At 41.1% G+C, this 18757-nt stretch overlaps 1 protein-coding gene across 2 annotated transcripts in view; it reads right to left on the reverse strand.

Annotated features, from left to right (window-relative positions):
• ldaf1.L (lipid droplet assembly factor 1 L homeolog) overlaps window positions 1-12020 on the reverse strand; it is a 33901-nt gene extending 21881 nt beyond the window's left edge. Inside the window, 2 exon segments of one of the 2 annotated variants that reach the window (NM_001094027.1) lie at window positions 4764-4896; window positions 10508-10581. In NM_001094027.1, the coding sequence (NP_001087496.1) occupies window positions 4764-4856 (93 nt within the window). In that variant the 5' untranslated portion in view covers window positions 4857-4896; window positions 10508-10581. 2 annotated transcript variants of the gene reach the window in all.
• Window positions 12021-18757: the final 6737 nt, after the last annotated feature.

An 18757-nucleotide genomic window follows, 5' to 3' on the forward strand; every position in this document is an offset into this window, starting at 1 on the left:
ACAGCTCAATCTTCCGACTGTAGCAGCTGCCTTTGGCCTTGGGAGAAGCCCTCAGCTACTCAGATGCCACCAGGTCTTAACTTGAGAGGAGCAAAGCAAGCGTTCTGAATGAGCAAAGGGGCACATTCATTACCAAGGATAGGACGGAAGGCAATGACAGCTTCTTGAGGATTAGACAATAAAGCTTGGTCAGGCAGGCCGGTGTTGGTACAGGCGGAGTTCAAGAATAGTCAGACAGGTTGGGTCAGTACAGACTGAGTTCAAAGAATGGTCAGCCAGGCAAAGGCCGGGATTGGCAGAATTCAGCAGTCAGACAGGCAGGGATCAAAACCAGAGAATATGCAGGCAAAATCAAACCCAGGAACTAAACAAGTTAGACCTAACAATGGGCAATGAGTTTGGGCTTGAAGCCCCTTTAAATATTTGAATTTCGGGCTGAAAGACGTGATGATGTCACGCGCACGGCACGGAAAACCTGGAAGTGCACAATGCACGCACCATAGGAGAACCGGCACCTGAGGAGAGCAGATCACAGCAGCGGGGGTCCCTGCTGGCCCACTAGACCAACATGGTGAGTCTTTACAAAAAAGCCTTCATACATGTACTGAGAGAAATCATAAATAACATTATAACATTATATCTACTGGTATATTGAGCAGTTTAGAATTCTCTGCATCTTTTAAATGGTATCCTTGCTATTTGACTTTTCAAAAATACATAAAAAAACTATATGAGCTTTACTATTCCTTTAAACAAAAGCCAGTTTTCTTTTAGTATATCATTTTCAATTACAGCTTTGCAGCTTTTGAAGAGAAAGGTTTTTTTCTTTTTACCTTCACCTTCTGGTCCACTTCACAAAAGCCTATATCAATAAAACAGCCAAAGAAAACACATTTCGATTTATTATTTTAGAAAGAAAAGTGGATCTCCAGCTGAGCAATACAGTCTTTCTCCTTTGAATGTTCCCGGCTCATTCTTACAGGGAACACAGGAATCAATTCTGGTCGCACAAGTACACATTGGATTTGCTATGACACTTATTACAAAATCATTCGACTGCATTATAAGAACACCAGACCTAAAATAATCATAGAGAGTTTGTCTGGCCCCAGCATTCTGGGGACAACTACAATCAATATTGTTTAGTAAAGGAGAGTAAAGGGCTCCAGGGTAAATGGGTGTACAGGTTTGGCAGCAATAATTATAATTAAAAAGGGATATAGCAGGAAGGGATGTGCCACCAAAATACAAGTAACAGAAAGAAAGTGAAAGAGAATGGAAGCCTGGACCAATGTTAGAGTCAACAAAGGATCAGTGATCCCTAACCAGTGGCTCAGTTGCTCTCGGACCCCTTGGATGTTGCACCCAGTGGCCTCAAACCACATGTTTTTTTCCAGGCTTGAAGACAAGCTTTTACTGCATAAAACCCTGTGTACCACCAAACAGAGGATCCTGTAGGCTGTCAGTCCACATATGGGCTACCAAACAGCCAAACACAGCCCATAATTTGCACATCTAGGAACTTTTTGCATGATTTTGTTGCTCTCCAAGCTTTTTTTAGGGCTCACAGGTAAAAAATGTTGGGTGAAAGCAGCAGTTGGGATAAGGAAGGTGTAAGAATGACAAACCAGGGTTAATATGAATGAGGCTGAACAATAATGTAGAAAGGGAAGTGACAGGTACAGGGGCAAAGTTACAGAAAGAAACAGTAGCGATCAATATGACAAGAGTAGGCAGTGAACAGTATAAATCATAGGTTTGCAAACTCTTAGGGGCCGATTCATGAAGCTCGAGTGAAGGATTCGAATTGAAAAAACTTCGAATTTCGAAGTGTTTTTTGGGCTACTTCGACCATCGAATTGGCTACTTCGACCTTCGACTACGACTCGAACGATTCGAACTAAAAATCGTTCGACTATTCGACCGTTCGATAATCGAAGTACTGTCTCTTTAAAAAATATTTCGACCCCCTACTAAAAGCTACCGAAGTCAATGTTAGCCTATGGGGAATGTCCCCATAGGCTTGCCTAAGTTTTTTTGATCGAAGGATAATCCTTCGATCGTTGGATTAAAATCCTTCGAATCGTTTGATTCGAAGGATTTAATCCTTCGATCGAAGGAATAATCCTTCGATCGTTCGATCATAGGATTTGCGCTAAATCCTTCGACTTCGATATTCGAAGTCGAAGGATTTTAGTTCCTAGTCGAATATCGAGGGTTAATTAACCCTCGATATTCGACCCTTCATACATCTGCCCCTTAGACTGATTTTAGGGCAAATGTTTATTTGATGTTGACATTCTAAAACATAATAACTGGCACAACTGACTTTATATATTACTTTAAACTTGGGGGGCGGGCTTGAACCCAAGTAGCGGTCAAAGCAGTAGAAGCAGCAAATTTAAGGGTCAGATAAAGTCAGAAAGTATCAGGGCTCAAGAAAAGGGGTTAGCAGCAGGGATCAGAGTTGAAAAGAAGAGCTGGGTGGTAATAAGGTAAAAAAAATGAACGAATACAACAAGGTTTTCTGGGACATGTGGAATAAAAAAGCCATATTTACTATGATTGAATGATCTTCCCCAAGAATTGATCTCGGTGCCAACAATTTAAATAGGACCTAAATGTTTTATCCAGTAATTTTTGTTGGTATAGCAGGTATGGTAATGGGAAATGGTATCAAGAGTAGTTCAGCAGCTGTGAGATATTGTGTATAACTTCTACATTCATCCTATGTCTGCACAGGGCTGTTTTAAGGTACCAGCGCAAAAATCTTATTGGTGGGATCCCATTAGAGACACTGCAGGTGAAATGTAAAGGTGAAATGTAATATAATAATGTAGGCAATGAAATAATGGTCTATACTGAAGCAGGCAATGTCAAGTGTGCGCCCTGGACCAGCAGCAATGGGAGTGGATAAACGGGACAAAATGGGGACACCACAAGAAAAAACAAACAAATAATTTAAAATGGTCATCCTGTAGAGCTCTTCTAGTTAAAATGGGAGACCTGTCATCTCTGGGGCATGCTTTACAAGTATATTAGAGGACATTATAGACAAATAGCAGGGGACCTTTTTACCCATAAAGTGGATCACCGTACCAGAGGCCACCCCTTTAGACTAGAAGAAAAGAACTTTCATTTGAAGCAACGTAGGGGGTTCTTCACAGTCAGGACAGTGAGGTTGTGGAATGCACTGCCGGGTGATGTTGTGATGGCTGATTCAGTTAATGACTATAAGAATGGCTTGGATGATTTTTTGGACAGACATAATATCAAAGGCTATTGTGATACTAAGCTCTATAGTTAGTATAGGTATGGGTATATAGAATTTAATTAAAAGTAGGGAGGGGTGTGTGTATGGATGCTGGGTTTTCATTTTTTTCATTGGGTTGAACTTGATGGACTTTGTATTTTTTCAACCCAATTTAACTATGTAACTATGTATGCTTCTGTCAAAACATAGACCACATAAGGTGTGATAGTCATCCTTGTGCAAATGCCCACTTTTGCCCAATTATTAAATCTGTCCTGTGTCTACATGGGTACTGAATACTAGTTCCTGATAAAATTAACCATAGTGTGTGTGTGATTGTTATAGTAAAGCTGCATTAGGGCAGGGACTGATATAAATGATCAATCATCTCTGTAAAGCCCTGCAGAATAAGTTAATGCAATATAAATAAAATATCATAATAATAATAGACCCTTCCTTCTCCTATACTGGAGGGGGATGTATATTGTCTGACACATGCGTACTCTCTAGGAGTACTCTTTCAACTAGTAAGCCATGCCCCCCATGCCCTTGGTCTACTTGAATTGGAGCCAATACATTTCACGAATATAAACATATTCACCTTGTCAGTGCGCCGCAGTGCTTTGGACTCTTTAAGAGGATGTGACATAATACAGTACATTGTTGGGGCAAACCTATACTCAACCAAACTCTCTTAATTCAAGGAAAACAGGTAGGTTCCCTCATCTCTACTAGGTATCATTGTTTGGTAGGGGGCCCATAGTTTACCATACCTACAGCTCCCAGGATCCCCTGATAGTTTAAGATTATTGAGAGATGCTGGGAGTTTTAATACTGTTCAATAACAGTAGTAGCTTTAAATAATTAAAACGGCTGCTCCAAACTGGGTATTTTGCGTTGGTAACAGCACCATAACCCTTGGCATGCAGAGAAGCCAACTTCATGTCTAGGTATTTTTGGGGGAGATTTTTCTGCATTCTAGTGACGTCACTGCAAGTAAGGTAATCGCTGAATGTTTACTGCGCATGAACACGTTACTCCTACGGCGTGGCTGAACGCTACTGAGCACACGCATATTGACTTCGGGTGGAGATACTGGAAGAACAGGGGGAGTGACGTATACTCCTGGGGAGTTGACATGTATGGGTATGGCAGACAGGCTAGGTTTTAATGATTTTTAGGAAGTAACAATGTTCCCTTAAAAAAAACAATTTCTAATGTTGATTTCGTCAATGTCCTCATCCTCACTACCTTTACAAATGACTGCTGTACATATTCTCTTGCCAATAACATTTCTTGTCACGTTCCAAATGGTTGCCTTTAACAAATTATGCTCCAGATATCTCTAGTACAGATACAGGTCTGTAGCAACAAGAATATTAAAATTCCATTTTTAACTTGGTAGGAGAACAGAAAAGTACTGAAGAGTGATCATGCCCAAGGGATAACTTCACATGAATAATGATCTGTAAACACATTCCATGCTGATAATGTAGATTGAATTTCTAACCTTGGAGTGGTTATTGATTGTCTGCATTACTTTATTCATCTGCTTTTGTAATTCTTGCATTTTTTCTTGATACAGGTTTTCTGCGCTTGCCATTGTTATTTAACTGATCTGATGAAGTTCAGCGGGGCGGAAACTAAAAAGAGAAAATAAAATCAAAGCACAGTAAAACCCAAATTGGTCTTTACCAAAACATTATTTAATATGTCCCTATACGCTAAAACTACTCTTGTTGAATTCTAATTAGGCAAAAAACTATTCTGGAAAAGTTCTATCAGTTCTCAGTACAGAAGACTATGTGCTTTTAAATATTCTGCATCTACATCAACAGACTCACTACCTTGTGACAAAGAAATATGCAAGCACCAACTTTTCATCTGGTCTACATTATTTTATTTTTTTTATAGATCTTTAATTATTTGCCTTCTTCTTCTGACTCTTTCCAACTTTCAAATAGGGGTCACTGACCCCATCACCCAAAAAGCTATTGGTGCATTGAGGCTACAACTTGTTTTACTTACTTTCTATTATGTATTTTTCGTATTCAGGTCCTTTCCTATTCATATACCAGTCTCTCATTCAAACCATTCCCTGTTTGCTAAGATAATGTGAACCCTAGCAACCAGACTTGACCAGATTTGAGTTTGAAATTACAAACCGGAGAGTTGCTGAACAAAAAGGGACCAACTGCAGATTGTCTTAGAATATTACGCTCTCTACATCATACTAAGTTAACTCCCTTTAAGCCCAAAGATGTTCTTCCAACTAACCAATAAAGCGGACCATGTCACCTGGGTTCTAGGACAGAACTACCACTAGGAAATCAGGAAATCATACCACATTATGTACTAAACAAGGGTGTGAGCAGGCAGTTAAGAAAGGGAAAAAAAATGCAAGGCAAAACCTTCAGGCTCAGGTAGCACGGGGTCTAGGGAGGGTGTGGGTCTGGGTCAGCTGGACCCACGAGGACTGGGGCCCACGGGTCCAGTCTAACCCTGCTCACATGTACATACACTACCAACCCTATCCTGAACTCCCAGGGCTCTCTTCTTTAATGTACTGCTACAGTAATTAGAACATGCCAGGGCATTCTATTCCTTTAAATATAGAAGGCGTGTTTATTTAAACTTTTCCCCCAAACCATACTAGTCCTGCACATCTGTTCCACTTCCTGCTGGCTAATTTCTCTGGATGTCGAGGGGAGCTGGCAGCACTCCGCAAAATGCACTGTAGAATAGGAACCAATCAATAGTTAGCTGAACCTGATAGGGAACTGAAGCCTTTGCTTGTGTGGCAGCAGGAGTGTGATTGGCTTTCCCCCTCCTGCTGTGCTTCTGGTATGGACAGGCCCACCCCTCATTTGAAACATGGACAGGGTCTGTAGCAAATCTATAGGGACCTCCAATAAAGGGGTCATTTTTAAAGTTATCGAACATTTTTTATCACAGAGTGAAAACAGTACCTTATATTATTCATGATTGTCTACAAGGTTGAGCGGGGTGTTTTATTTATACTATACTGGTCCTGAGAAAAATTAGAAATCTTTCCTAATCAGACCAGCCCCCTTTCTCCCGACAACTTCCTTGATTACTTGTTGGTCAGAATGGTTGGGAAATGACCAGCAGGTGGCACTGGTGTAACAAAATCCATATATGTTAACAGTACATGTATCCCTTATTATCTTGGAATAAAAAAAAAAATGAATGAATGTACATTGCAAAAGTTAGAATAACCCTCATAAATTTTACATTTACTTATTTTAAAGGTTTACTTATCCTTTAAGAAAATACATATTTTGTCATAGATACTATCTGTCCATACTAGGGATGCACCGAATCCACTATTTTGAACCCCCGAATCCTTTGTGAAAGATTCGGCCGAATACCGAACCTAATCTGAGTCGTAATTTGCATATGCAAATTAGGGGTGGGAAGGGGAAATTGTTTTACTTCCTTGTTTTGGAACAAAAAGTCATGCAATTTCCCTCCCCACCCCTAATTTGCATATGCTAATTACAATTCAGATACGGTTCGGCCGGGCAGAAAGATTCGGCCGAATCCGAATCCTGCTGAAAAAGGTCAAATCCTGGCCGAATCCCGAACCGAATCCTGGATTAGGTGCATCTCTAGTCCATACAGCCTACAAGGTATTAGAAAGCATAAGGTGCTGTCACTTCTATTAAGACTATCTTTTATGGCTTTGCTTGTCTGTTAAAGTGATTTTTGGACCCATGATTACCCATTTTTCTCACATTGAGCACCCCCCAAACCTTATACAGCAATCAGCCATTTCATGGCATAGCTATAGCTTGTGCTGAAGTAAGAAGGATGGCTCTGCACCTAAGTTGTTTTACCTGCAGTTAAACCGGCACTGATTTATCACTCTCGAGGCAAAAGGTTATATCCTGGAACCACAATTTCTAGCTGCGGAATACATGACTCTGATATCTGGTTTTGTTTCTAATAAGGCATTTTACTGTGTATGCTACAGTCTAAAGCCATTTTTGTTTGGACCTTTAAATCTATTGTGTCTAAATGTCCTGCTCATTCATTTTGCTACACTGAAGCTTGTCTCTTACAATAAATAACAAGGCTTATTTTTCATGGCACTGCTACATTACTTGACCAGGTGCAGTGGGAAAATTTCCTATGCCCGGCATTTATATTAACTTCTATACTAGCAGCCCAGCTGAATGACTGGAAGTGCGCACACACGGTGGCCCTGCTGGTGTTTCCCCTATAATAAGTGCTTCCATTAGAATATTCTCCCGATGGCTACATCGGTTCTAAAAGCAATTTTGCTTAGAACCATTGGAATTTAAAATCAGCTGCTTACATTCTCCAAAATAAATTGTCTATCAATGAGCACACACAGTGTGAAATGCTGCACTTTCCAAAATGACTAAATGATAGACAGGTTCAGAGTAGGTCAGAACAAGCCAGATACATTTGGAGGGAAAGAGGTGTTGTAAATAAGCCTATTAGACAGATCCAGTCCAGCAAGGCACAATCTATTTATTCTACGGTATTATGACTGTGTTTCATTCTCATTATCTTCTCATAAAAAAAATAGCAGTGGCAACGCCTGGCAGGCACAAGTTTCATAGGACTCTTCTCACTTAGGTAGGGAGTGTTGGAGGAAGGGTTAACTACACTGATTTCACACACAGTGCTTGATCTCTCAAATATCTTGGGTGCCAGTGGTTCTTTAAAACACACAGATGAACTCTTTATTGGACAAATGCATGCACTTTAGAGAATGGTGGGTGCTGACTTTGATAGCAATCAGGGGATGCTTCCAGTTCTTTCTCGATCAGTTATTACTGACACAATTACAGATGTGGTGTTTACAGTACAGCCAGTGCTAGGAGAATCTCACAGTGGTGTATTAGGGCAGGAACCTATCTATTCCTGAACTGGGCTGCTTCAGTCCCTATATTGGCAGAGTTGACACCACAGGGTATTAACCCTAATTAGCAATCTTGTTGGAGCCTTTGGCTGCTCTACTAACTACCCTGATCCTGCTTTTCACTCCAAGAATGAACTATTACAAACTTTCCTTGTACTTACTTCTCCTACTAGAATCTGCCTTCGTTTTAAAACCCTATGGAGCACAACACACCTCCTCCAGCCAGTGGCGGAACCAACAGAGAGTGAGCAAATATTTGCTTCCCTTTTTATAGCCATGGGGAAACCTGACGCCTCTGGCTAGTAAACACAACCTGCTCCCCCTCCCACCTCTAGTATAGGCCCAAACTTAGCTGACCAAATCTCTCCTGGGGAACTAACTTAATTAAAGGTTGGCTACATTCCTTAGACACACAATACCTGCCCTGTAATTAGATGGATTAGTATGTTACGTTTCTCTCTGTGCCCAGTTTAGCTCAAGAAATAAAAAAGACCACAGATTTTTCCTAGATTCTAACCTGTCCTTCACTCCTCATATCCAGTCACTTATTAAATCATGTCACTTCCCTACCTTTCAGAATAAAATTCAAATTAATTACCCTGACATTCAAAGAACTTCATAACTCTGTCCCACCCTACATCTCTGAACTCATCTCTATTTACTCACCCAACCGCTTACTACTCTCCTCTACTGACCTGCTACTCAACTCTCCTCTCATTACCTCCTCACATGCTCGCATTCAAGACTTTGCAAGGGCTGCACCCTCCTCTGGAACTCTCTCCCATTGTCTGTCTGACTTTCTGCCAACCTTTCTGCCTACAAATGATCTCTTAAAACGCACTTATTTAGAGAATGCTACCCTCACTCTGCTTCATGGATGCACCGAATCCCTCAGTTCTGCGGCCAGATACTTGACTAGATATATATATATATATATATATATATATATATATATATATATATATATATACAGGGGCGATCCTGGCCCCTCCGCAGCCTGAGGCAGCAGCAGTTGCTGCTGCCCCCCCTCCCCCGGAAATTCGCTTTTAAAGTACCAGGAGCAGCATTTATGCCACCCCTGGCACCTAGTGGGGTGCTGCCGCCTGAGGCGACAGCCTCAACTCGCCTCATTGGCGAAGCACCCCTGTATATATATATATATAAAATACAGAGTAGTTCAGCACACCAAAAACATAGCTAAATAATCCCAACTAGATTATATATATATAAGATTTGAATTATGTGCATTTTTACATAACAACAGGGACTGGCAAGTGGCAACTATTAATTAGTTGGCCAAAAAAGTTTAAACCCTAAACTGCACCCCAGCTCAGTTCGCTGATCTCTTCTACTTTATGACCCAACAGGAATATTTTCTGGTGTTTCATATATCTGTGGGCTGAGTCAACACTAGGGAGGGGTCAGTACTGTTACATCAACAAAAAGTAGTGACTTGACACCTGCACATGGGTCTCACCTTCTTGGCCTGAACAAGCAGGTTACAGGTCAACCCACTCATCACCTGGCCCAATATTTACATTCCAGCTATCGTGGGACTAACTCTGTCGATATGACCAGGAGCTGTCCTACTGACCACCACTACAGAGGTATTTTCCATGCTTACACATAGAACATTGCCATCTAGTGGTTAATATCCGATTGTGCTTTTTCTGTCTCCTCTGAAGCAAGCAACATGACAGCTCCCACACACAGAAGGAAGTAAAATAATGTACACACAATACGGCTTCGGATGTGCCTGCCTTATGTAAGGACAATCCATGTAAAACCCCTGCCAGGCCCAGATTTGTGGAAAGGCCACCTAGGCCCGGGCAGCAGGATTTTAGGGGGGCGTCACGCTGCCCAACCACACCCACATTGGTTGAAAAACACTGGGGATGTGCTGGAGATACAATCATTTTTTAAATTTCCCGTGCGCCAATCCCCATTGCTCTAGTCCAGATGATGAAAATTTGCACCAATAAAGGGGAGGGGACAGGGGCGACAAACGACAGTGGGCCTAGGGGCACCCATTATATAAATCCGGCCCTGACCCCTGCAAATTATATTGTCCCTTTAATAAACAATAACCTCCATTTCTCCTTGCGTGAGTATGGGGTCATTGCTGCACTGCCCACCCTCTTCCCTATGTTTACAAACACAGAAAATAAAGAGCCCCATACTCATCTCCCTACACTTCCACTACTGGTTAAGGATGCTGGGAGATGTAGTCCTACAACTGGAGGCTCTTAGACTAGACATTCATCTGAACATAGCTTTTTGATACAGTTTAAACACAGGAAAAAATGAGGCCCAGAGTAACCTCCTTCTTAGTGTCTTACCTGCTGCCTATTTAGATCCCAAACACACTCATCCTATGGGAAACGAGTAGGGAGATGCATTTACCAGGCACTTCCCTGCCTCGTATAGATCAGCAGACATACAGCTGCTCCTCCAGCTCTTTATTGCGCATGCACACAAGGCCCTTCCTTGTTACAATACTGCTCTGCCAAAGAACAGTCTGGGGCGGGAGAGAGCAAGTTCCTGCTCATTGATATCCGTCTCAGTTCTGCTTCCTACTTGGCTGCATGTTCACAATAAGTTCCTCTGCTTCTATTGTATAGAATCAGGTTAAGCACAAAGTCTTTACGTTGTGTGGATTCTAATATTCTCCCTATTGGTAAAATTGTTTTTAAACTAAATTAAGACAGTGGACAATAAATGTTACAATAAATGTAATGATCACAAAAAGGTGCCGTTTAAATTAACTCTTAGTAGTTTATAGAATGTCAAATTTGAAGCAACTTTTCAATTGGGCTTCGTGATTTATTTTTCTATGGCATTTGGCTTGTTTGCCTTCCTCTTCTGACTCTTTCCAGCTCTCATTTGGGGTCACTGACCCCATTGAAATGCTTTGTAAGGCTACAAATGTATTGTTATTGCTTTGTTTTATTACTCATCTTTTTATCCTGTTCCATCTCTTATTCAAATCAGTGGTTGCTAGGGTAAACTGGACCCTAGTAACCAGATTGCTAAAATTGCAAACTGGAGAGCTGCTGAATAAAAAGCTAAATAGCTCAAAACCCACAAATAACAAAAAATTAAAACCAATTGCAAATTGTCTCGGAATATCACTCCCTATATCATACTAACAGTTAGGTGAACAAGCCGTTTAAAGGAAATAAAATCATAATGCAGCTCTCCTGCACCAAGACCACGAGCATGCATATTAACTAGTATCAGTAAGTGGCGTGTGCATAAATTAAGAACATGAACACAGTTTTGTCTCCAGTATCAGACTGGTGGGTCCAGGGTAGGGTTGCCAGCTGGCCAGTATGTTACCGGCCTGGCTGGTAAAAATGTTGCTTGATGCCAATGTTATTTATAGGGAAAAACCATAAAAAAAAACCCATAAAAAATAGGAAGGCCGGTATTTTTTTCCTGAAAAGGTGGCAACCCTAGTCCAGGCCCACCTGGGGCTGCTGCTTCAGAGACCTCCACCCCCTGGACCCCCCATCTTCCTATTCTCGGGCAGGGCTGGAGGTCAGGGTGCAGAACACAGGGTGCAGAACACAAAGCTTCGGGTGGGGAGCGGGTCTGGGTCGGTGGGACCCACCAAGTTTTTTGCAGGTGTCCTTCTGGCCCGGTTTGTCTCTGTGAACAGTCTACAACTTGCAAATAGTGTGACATATCTTACCCAGCTTTAAGACTCATGAGGGGCAAACAATATGTACTGTGCTCTTAATAACTCCTACTTTACTTACAAACTCCTTCTTCGTAATGAAGAAGAATGATGAGATACATCCAGTTCCGGGTTCTGCTTTTCTGCTGACGCTCTGCTTGTGGCCCTAGGCCAGACTGGTGAGTCATGATTTGCGCAGTTTATCTTATTGCCATGAGAAAACAATTACAAGCTGTCACAAGTATGCTGCTACTTATGAATATATTGGTAAATGAACTGACTTATTCTACAAGCTGTAACAAGGTTCATACCACCAACAATGTGCAGCCTGTAAACTGACAGGAAAGAACTTTTGGAAACTAAGAAAAAAGAGATGAATAACAAAAAACAAAATTCGGTTTGTATAACTACTTTTGGCCCACACTCTGCTTTTATTAGAAAAACTATATTACAGCATTGGCCGATCTTACAGAGAGATAAAACCTTTGGTAAACTCTTTGATGATAAACCCCTGTTTAGCTACAAAAAAGGAAAGAGTATAGCTAATGGACTTACCAAAACTGATTTTAGAAAAATTATAAAGAAACCAATATCTAACAGGAAAGGCACTTATCCATGCTTTCAGTGCGGGCATTGTAATGGGGTCATTAAAGGGGAAATATGCCAACACCCCACTATGGGCCACGATATTAAATTAAAACAATACGCAACATGTAATACAGAAGGGGTGGTTTATTTGTTAAAGTGCCCGTGCGGCCTATGTTATATGGGACAGACTTCCAGAGCGTTTAAAACCCGGATGAATGAACATAAGAGTAGAATAAGGAATTATAAACCTGAATAGAAGGGTGAAGGGGCTACTATAGGCCAAAAAAAAGAGAAAGAAAAAGAGAAATTTAAAAAGGAAACCCTACTGGCGAAACATTTTTTCGAAGCAAAACATAACATTTCACAACTCAGATGGCAAATATTGGGAGGTTATACACAGGCAGAAAGGTGTTATAGATAAGAGGTCACTGCTGAGACGGGAGGCCTTTTGGATTTGGCAGCTAAAAACACTCACACCAAAGGGCCTTAACGAGAATTTTAGTTATATGTGTTTCTTATGAGAGAAAAACTGTTTTTAACCTTCTTGCATGTTTTTATTTATTTTTTACAGATATGAACTGCTGAATGATCACATATAATATTAAGGGTTATTAGAAAATCCCAAGGGCAGTAAGGTATTATAATACAACACATGGATTTTTGCAATATGGTGTTTAATGTATGTGGTTTTTTTAAAAAATTTGTTTAAAAAAATGTTTTTGATACCATATTTTATATATAATAATTATTGCACTTGGGCACTTTAAGATAGAAAAAATCATTTTGTAACCTGTCTTACCAAATTGATTGCTTTATTGTATGTTACATATAGGTTGAATTTCCTGTATCCCACATAAGGGTTAATTTTTGTGGCAAACTGCATGATGGGAAAAGAAGGCGTGGGAAGTTGGGTTTAAATGGGTGACTGCACAAATAATTGTATCCTGATGAAGGGTGGGTGTTCCCCCCGAAACATTGATGTTTGGTGGCTGAATAAAAGGGGATATTCCCCGACTGCATTAATCGGTGTGTGTGCGGATCCGTTTCTTTTACACTTCAGCCTGTAAACTGCCCAGGGCTCTGTATTTATAATATCCACACAAGGGAATACAGGCACTTCTGTGCTGAAACTGTAGCAGAACCACCTAGGGTTGCCACCTGGCCAGTATTTTACCGATGTGGCCGGTAAAAATGATGGCTAATCCCAATGTTATCATTAGGGAAAAAAGATAAATATATAGGAAGGCCAGTATATTTTTCCAGAAAAGGTGGCAACCCTAGAACCACCCCAGAAGCTAATACTGTATCCTGTGGGTGCCCAGGGCTGGATTAACCCTTCTTGCTCCCCTAGGCCCTGCTACTGTGCCCCCCCCCCCCCCGCATTTTCTGGAAGTTAATCTTTATCCAATCAGGACAATTATGAAAATAACAAAGACAATAAAATGGAAATAATTGTATATTGTCGGCGCTATATAAATAAATGATGATGATGATGATGATTAAACCATATAACCATTGACATCAAATGGCAGTTTTAATAAATAATTATTATTATTTATATCATGAATTCATTAATTAACTGTTTAACCTACCAACTGTAAGAATTGCTATAATGAAAAAGTGTACAGTTCTGCCATAGCCACTTGTAGCTGAATAATTTCTTTACTATAAGTTATATAGAAGATGTTAGGGGCACCTGCAGATATTAGGTGGCCTCTCCCCAAATCTGGGCCTGGCTGAGGGTACCATCTTTCCCCTAATAATTACAGTTTTATTGCTAGAATGCAACTTACCCCCATTCACCACCAAGATTCTAGGCCCTTGTCACTTGACGTTATTACTGAATTAATAATGTTATACAAAGTGAGCTGGGCTGGTATTGCAACGGGAATAGGGCTGTTTAATATAAAATATTTCCAGGATGCCTGGCTATGAGGAAGGCACAATTTCACTATAGTGGCAATATGCCTTTAAAGGGTAACTGCACCAAAGAATACATATTGATTAAAATGGCAGTGGCTATTATTGCTACTGAAAGCAGTATCTGCTTGGCTTTTTATATTCTCTGCACAACTGGTTCTGCATAAGCATTAAGAGACCAGGGGCGGGGGCAAACTGATTTAAAAGACACTGGAAATGTTTAATAAATGTATACTGGAAAAATCTAAGGAATTAATATTCTTTTATTAGGCAAGGAACAGTTTGAGACGGAGACAGGGCTACATTTCAGTCTGGTGCTTCTAACAGCCCGTCTACCCTGTCCAAGATATTGCATACTGTGTATGAGATGAGCATTCTCAGGCTAATGCTGAAACCCTATACTCTCAAACATAATCTCCCACCATTACCACAACTAAGAATACTGGGAGATGTAGTTCTATAGCTGGAGGTCCGCAGACTAGACATTAATCAAACATAGTTATTGTGACTTTTTGATACAGTTTAACCACACTACAAAATGAGGCCCATAGTAACCATAATACATCACCATGATGCTTGTCTGCTTTGCCTTACTATTCACATCTAGAACTTGCTGGTGGTGTACTTTGACCTACAGGGCCTACTCTCACTGCAATCTGAATTAGAAAGTGATAAATGATTTCGTGCTATATATACAGTGGGCCAGCTGATGGCTGATACATTAGAAAGCTTTAAGAAGAGGTTGGAGGGTTATGAAAGATAACTCATAGTACAAGTTGATCCAGGGACCAGTCCGTTTCCAGGAAGGATTTCCCTCCCCCCCCTCTGAGGCAAATTGGAGAGGCTTCAGAAGGGTTTTTTGCCTTCCTCTGGATCAACTAGCAGTTAGGCAGGTTATATATAGACTTAAAAGGTTGAACTTGATGGACATGTGTCTTTTTTTAACCTAATTTAACTAAGATTCTATGTCGCAGTGCACAACTATATAGTAGCGCAAAGAGCAACCTTTGACACTAGTACCGTTAATGAATGGGATTTTTGGCACAACTCACCTAGTAGTCAGACATGACCCATATTGTCTCTAAAGCTCATGTAGGGAAATAGGGATTAATCTCTTGGAACTTGGTCACTTAGAATTATCCAATGAGAATGGTGATGGTGCTGGGAGCCTGTGGTGAAAGATGCCACATTACAGAGGGAGCCCTGGGTAATATTGCAGAGCAGGCCTACACAACTTGTCATATAAATATCATTGCTGGTCATATAAACAGACCTCCACAGCATCCCAATATAGCCAATAAGCAAAAAATAAATGCATAGATATACCTATAAAGAGATTTTTTTTTTACCACTGTGCAAGAGTGGATATATTTATTAAATTATCTTAGGGAGCCCTGGGGTAAAACTAGACCTCAGTGAAAGGATAGATCCTCCATGTAGTTGCTACAGCGATTTAGTAAAGCAACCTGAAGCCCTGACTGTAAGGATCGCTCCTTACTCCTTTGCTGTCACCGGTAAGATGGCGGCGCCCAGGGGAGCCACATGGTACACTGTGACGTTCTGACGCAGGTGGGGCAAAATGCATGCGGCATCAAAACGTGCAGCGTCAATGTGCAATGTCAAAGCGTGATGTCATCACGCTCCTTTAAAAATCAGCCTTTAAAAGAACGCCAAAGGCCTACGGACATTGCCTGATGTTCCTGGGTGCGCTATATTGCTAATTCTGCTGATTCTGATCTTGACCATGGCCTGTTATATCGTTTATTGAACCCTTGCTGCCGGCGCTGACCCTTTGTGTGGACTTGACTTTGTTATTCTTCTTTCCCCCTTGGATACCTCGAACTGTGTTTAGTGCCTGCTGCTTCCTCCTTGATCTGTAAATTCTTACCTGAGCTTTTGGGCCCTGACACCGACCAAGCAAAACAGCGGGTTAGAACATTCTTCCAACAAATTTTGTTCCTTCCTTCTTACTATACAGGGGCAAATAACATTGCATTTTAACACTTTAAGGTTGTTTTTCCCCCGTGACAGCATTATTGGACACTAATGTTTGGAGTTTTACAGCAGCAGCCACATTACTGAACTAGATCATGAGCAGGGAACATAATGTACTCCCTATAATGTTTTCCTGCTGTTAGCCTGGAAGATCGATGTAACTGGTGTCTTCTTCCCTCTAATTAAAGTGCACTGATGTAGCTGTGTTTTTCGGCAGAAAACTCCCAAGAGATCATTTGTTACTGAATATCATTTGACCTTTAGGAAAAGACCAAGGCAGCTCATTTTATAGAGTGAGAGGTCAGCAGAAGATAATGACAAGAATTAGAGGACACAGTCTGAAGTTGGAGGGCTGAAAGCTGGAAGAACTTTTCTTACAGACACAGTGACAGATATATGGAACATCCTTGCAGTCAGGTGAAGATATAACTTTTATTTCGTTCTAGACAGCTTTTCTTGTTCGTGTGACCCCTCCAGCTGGTAGGTTGATCCACGATCTTGCCACAAAACTATTTGGAGCCATTGGCAGTAAAAGTAAAATGATATGATTCTTATATTTTACTGTAATATTTAAGGGGGCATATAGCATTTCTGAAAACACTATCATAAATGATAACTTGGAATTGTGATAATGGGAATTGACTATAATGTAAAATAATGGGTGCTGCTGTACATACTTGGAAAAGTAGAAAACCTAGATGGTGAAAACTTTTAGTAAAGCGGTACAAAAGGTAACTTTAACATTCCTTCTACTTTTTGAGATGTGAAATAGTACACACTTATTCTGGATACTATCAGGGCTAGCAGCGTACCAAACTGGCACTGGGCCAACTTCCTGTGTAAAAACTTTCCCGGCCCCAGGCACATGGACTCACTGATGTGAGCTCACTGGTTTTGTTGCGTTGACGCAAGGGAGCTGATTGCGGGTGATTTGACGTGAGCATGTTGATTGCGGCCGCACATCTACTTGCTGCAGGGGCCCGTAAGTTTTCAGGCCAAAGAGCTGCTATAGAGGAAGCAGACCCAGTGGTCCGGGCCCCCCTCCCTAGGCCCCCCATGACCATAGGGGTCTGTTTCCTCTATAGTTAGATCAATGATCATGGCTTCTCCTGCCATGAGGCAAGGTGAGAACTTTCCCTTATGGCGGCAGTGAGCTTCAAAAGGGGTGGAAAAAAGCTTCCTCTGGCAACTTTAAGAGACAAATTTCTGTTTTTTGAGTTAGAGATGTAGCTCTAATGGAGCCAGGGTCGGACTGGGCCAGAGGTACACAGGGAAAAAACCCGGTGGGTCCCGGCCATCATGGCCCAGACATTCTCCCCTGATTAGCAATATGCTTTTTGTGTATCGGAGCATAGTTTAAAAGTCAGGTAAGAGGGCCCCCAGTGACTACCAGGAGGGCCCTTTGGGTTGCAGCCCCGGTGGGCCCCCAGTGCTCCAGACCGACTCTGAATGGAGCAATAGTGCTCTCTGCACTAACAATGTGCCCCCCACCCTTGACCCACTTCAATGACAAAGAATAAGCCTCTGACAACAGCAGTCCCAGAAATGGCTCTGGATACTTTTAACCTGCTTACAGTAAGGACTGCTTGTTGCCACCTTAAGTGTTATGGCACACTGCAGAGGTCAAAATGCTCTACCCCTCAACACTTTCCATTCAAAAGACAGAAAATGCTATGTTTAAAAAAAGGCAAACCTTAAAAACAAATACATGTAAAAAAAAGTTTTTCTAAGCACTTTTGCAATCTACACGCTGGCTCTTTCTGAAAGCGCTGGATCAGACTTGACACCAATATTACAGCTAATAGTTTAGGAATTACATTTTATATAGTAGAGAGAATTATTTGTAATATAAACAGTGTAGTTTAGAAATAAAACCATAAAACTAATAACAGAATCCCTTTACTAGTTCAAAACTAAAAAAAAAATAATTAAGATCACGGCAAGCAATTTCACATTCATTCCTTTAAGGCTTACATTTCCTTTAAAGCAATGCTATTCCCTGACGACATTTGGGAATAGTCACTTTAGAATCCCAAATGATTGGGTTTGCCGTAGCCTTAGCCCTTGCATTTACAATGCTTTCAAAATGGAAATGCTTACAAGTGAGGAAAGGTCTTTTGACTGTTGCATTTCCCCCTGAGAGAGCAGTGAAAAAATACATAGCAGCAGGTAGAATTAATTTATCACCTAATATCCATTTTTCCTAGGCAGTAGCCTTATACGCTATTATACCTCACTTCCTAGATCTAGAATTCAAGATTGTTTACAAACATGAATGGAGCCCTTGGGCAGGCATCTACTGAATAAAAGGACACAGTAGTAGGTCAACCACTTCCAGTGGAGAAAGCAGCAGTCACCTGTACATACAGTGTTGCATGCTGATGTCAGCACTGTAGGTGACATCACA

The sequence above is a fragment of the Xenopus laevis genome, chromosome 9_10L (assembly GCF_017654675.1).
Source record: "Xenopus laevis strain J_2021 chromosome 9_10L, Xenopus_laevis_v10.1, whole genome shotgun sequence".
Classification (NCBI taxonomy): Eukaryota; Metazoa; Chordata; class Amphibia; order Anura; family Pipidae; genus Xenopus; species Xenopus laevis.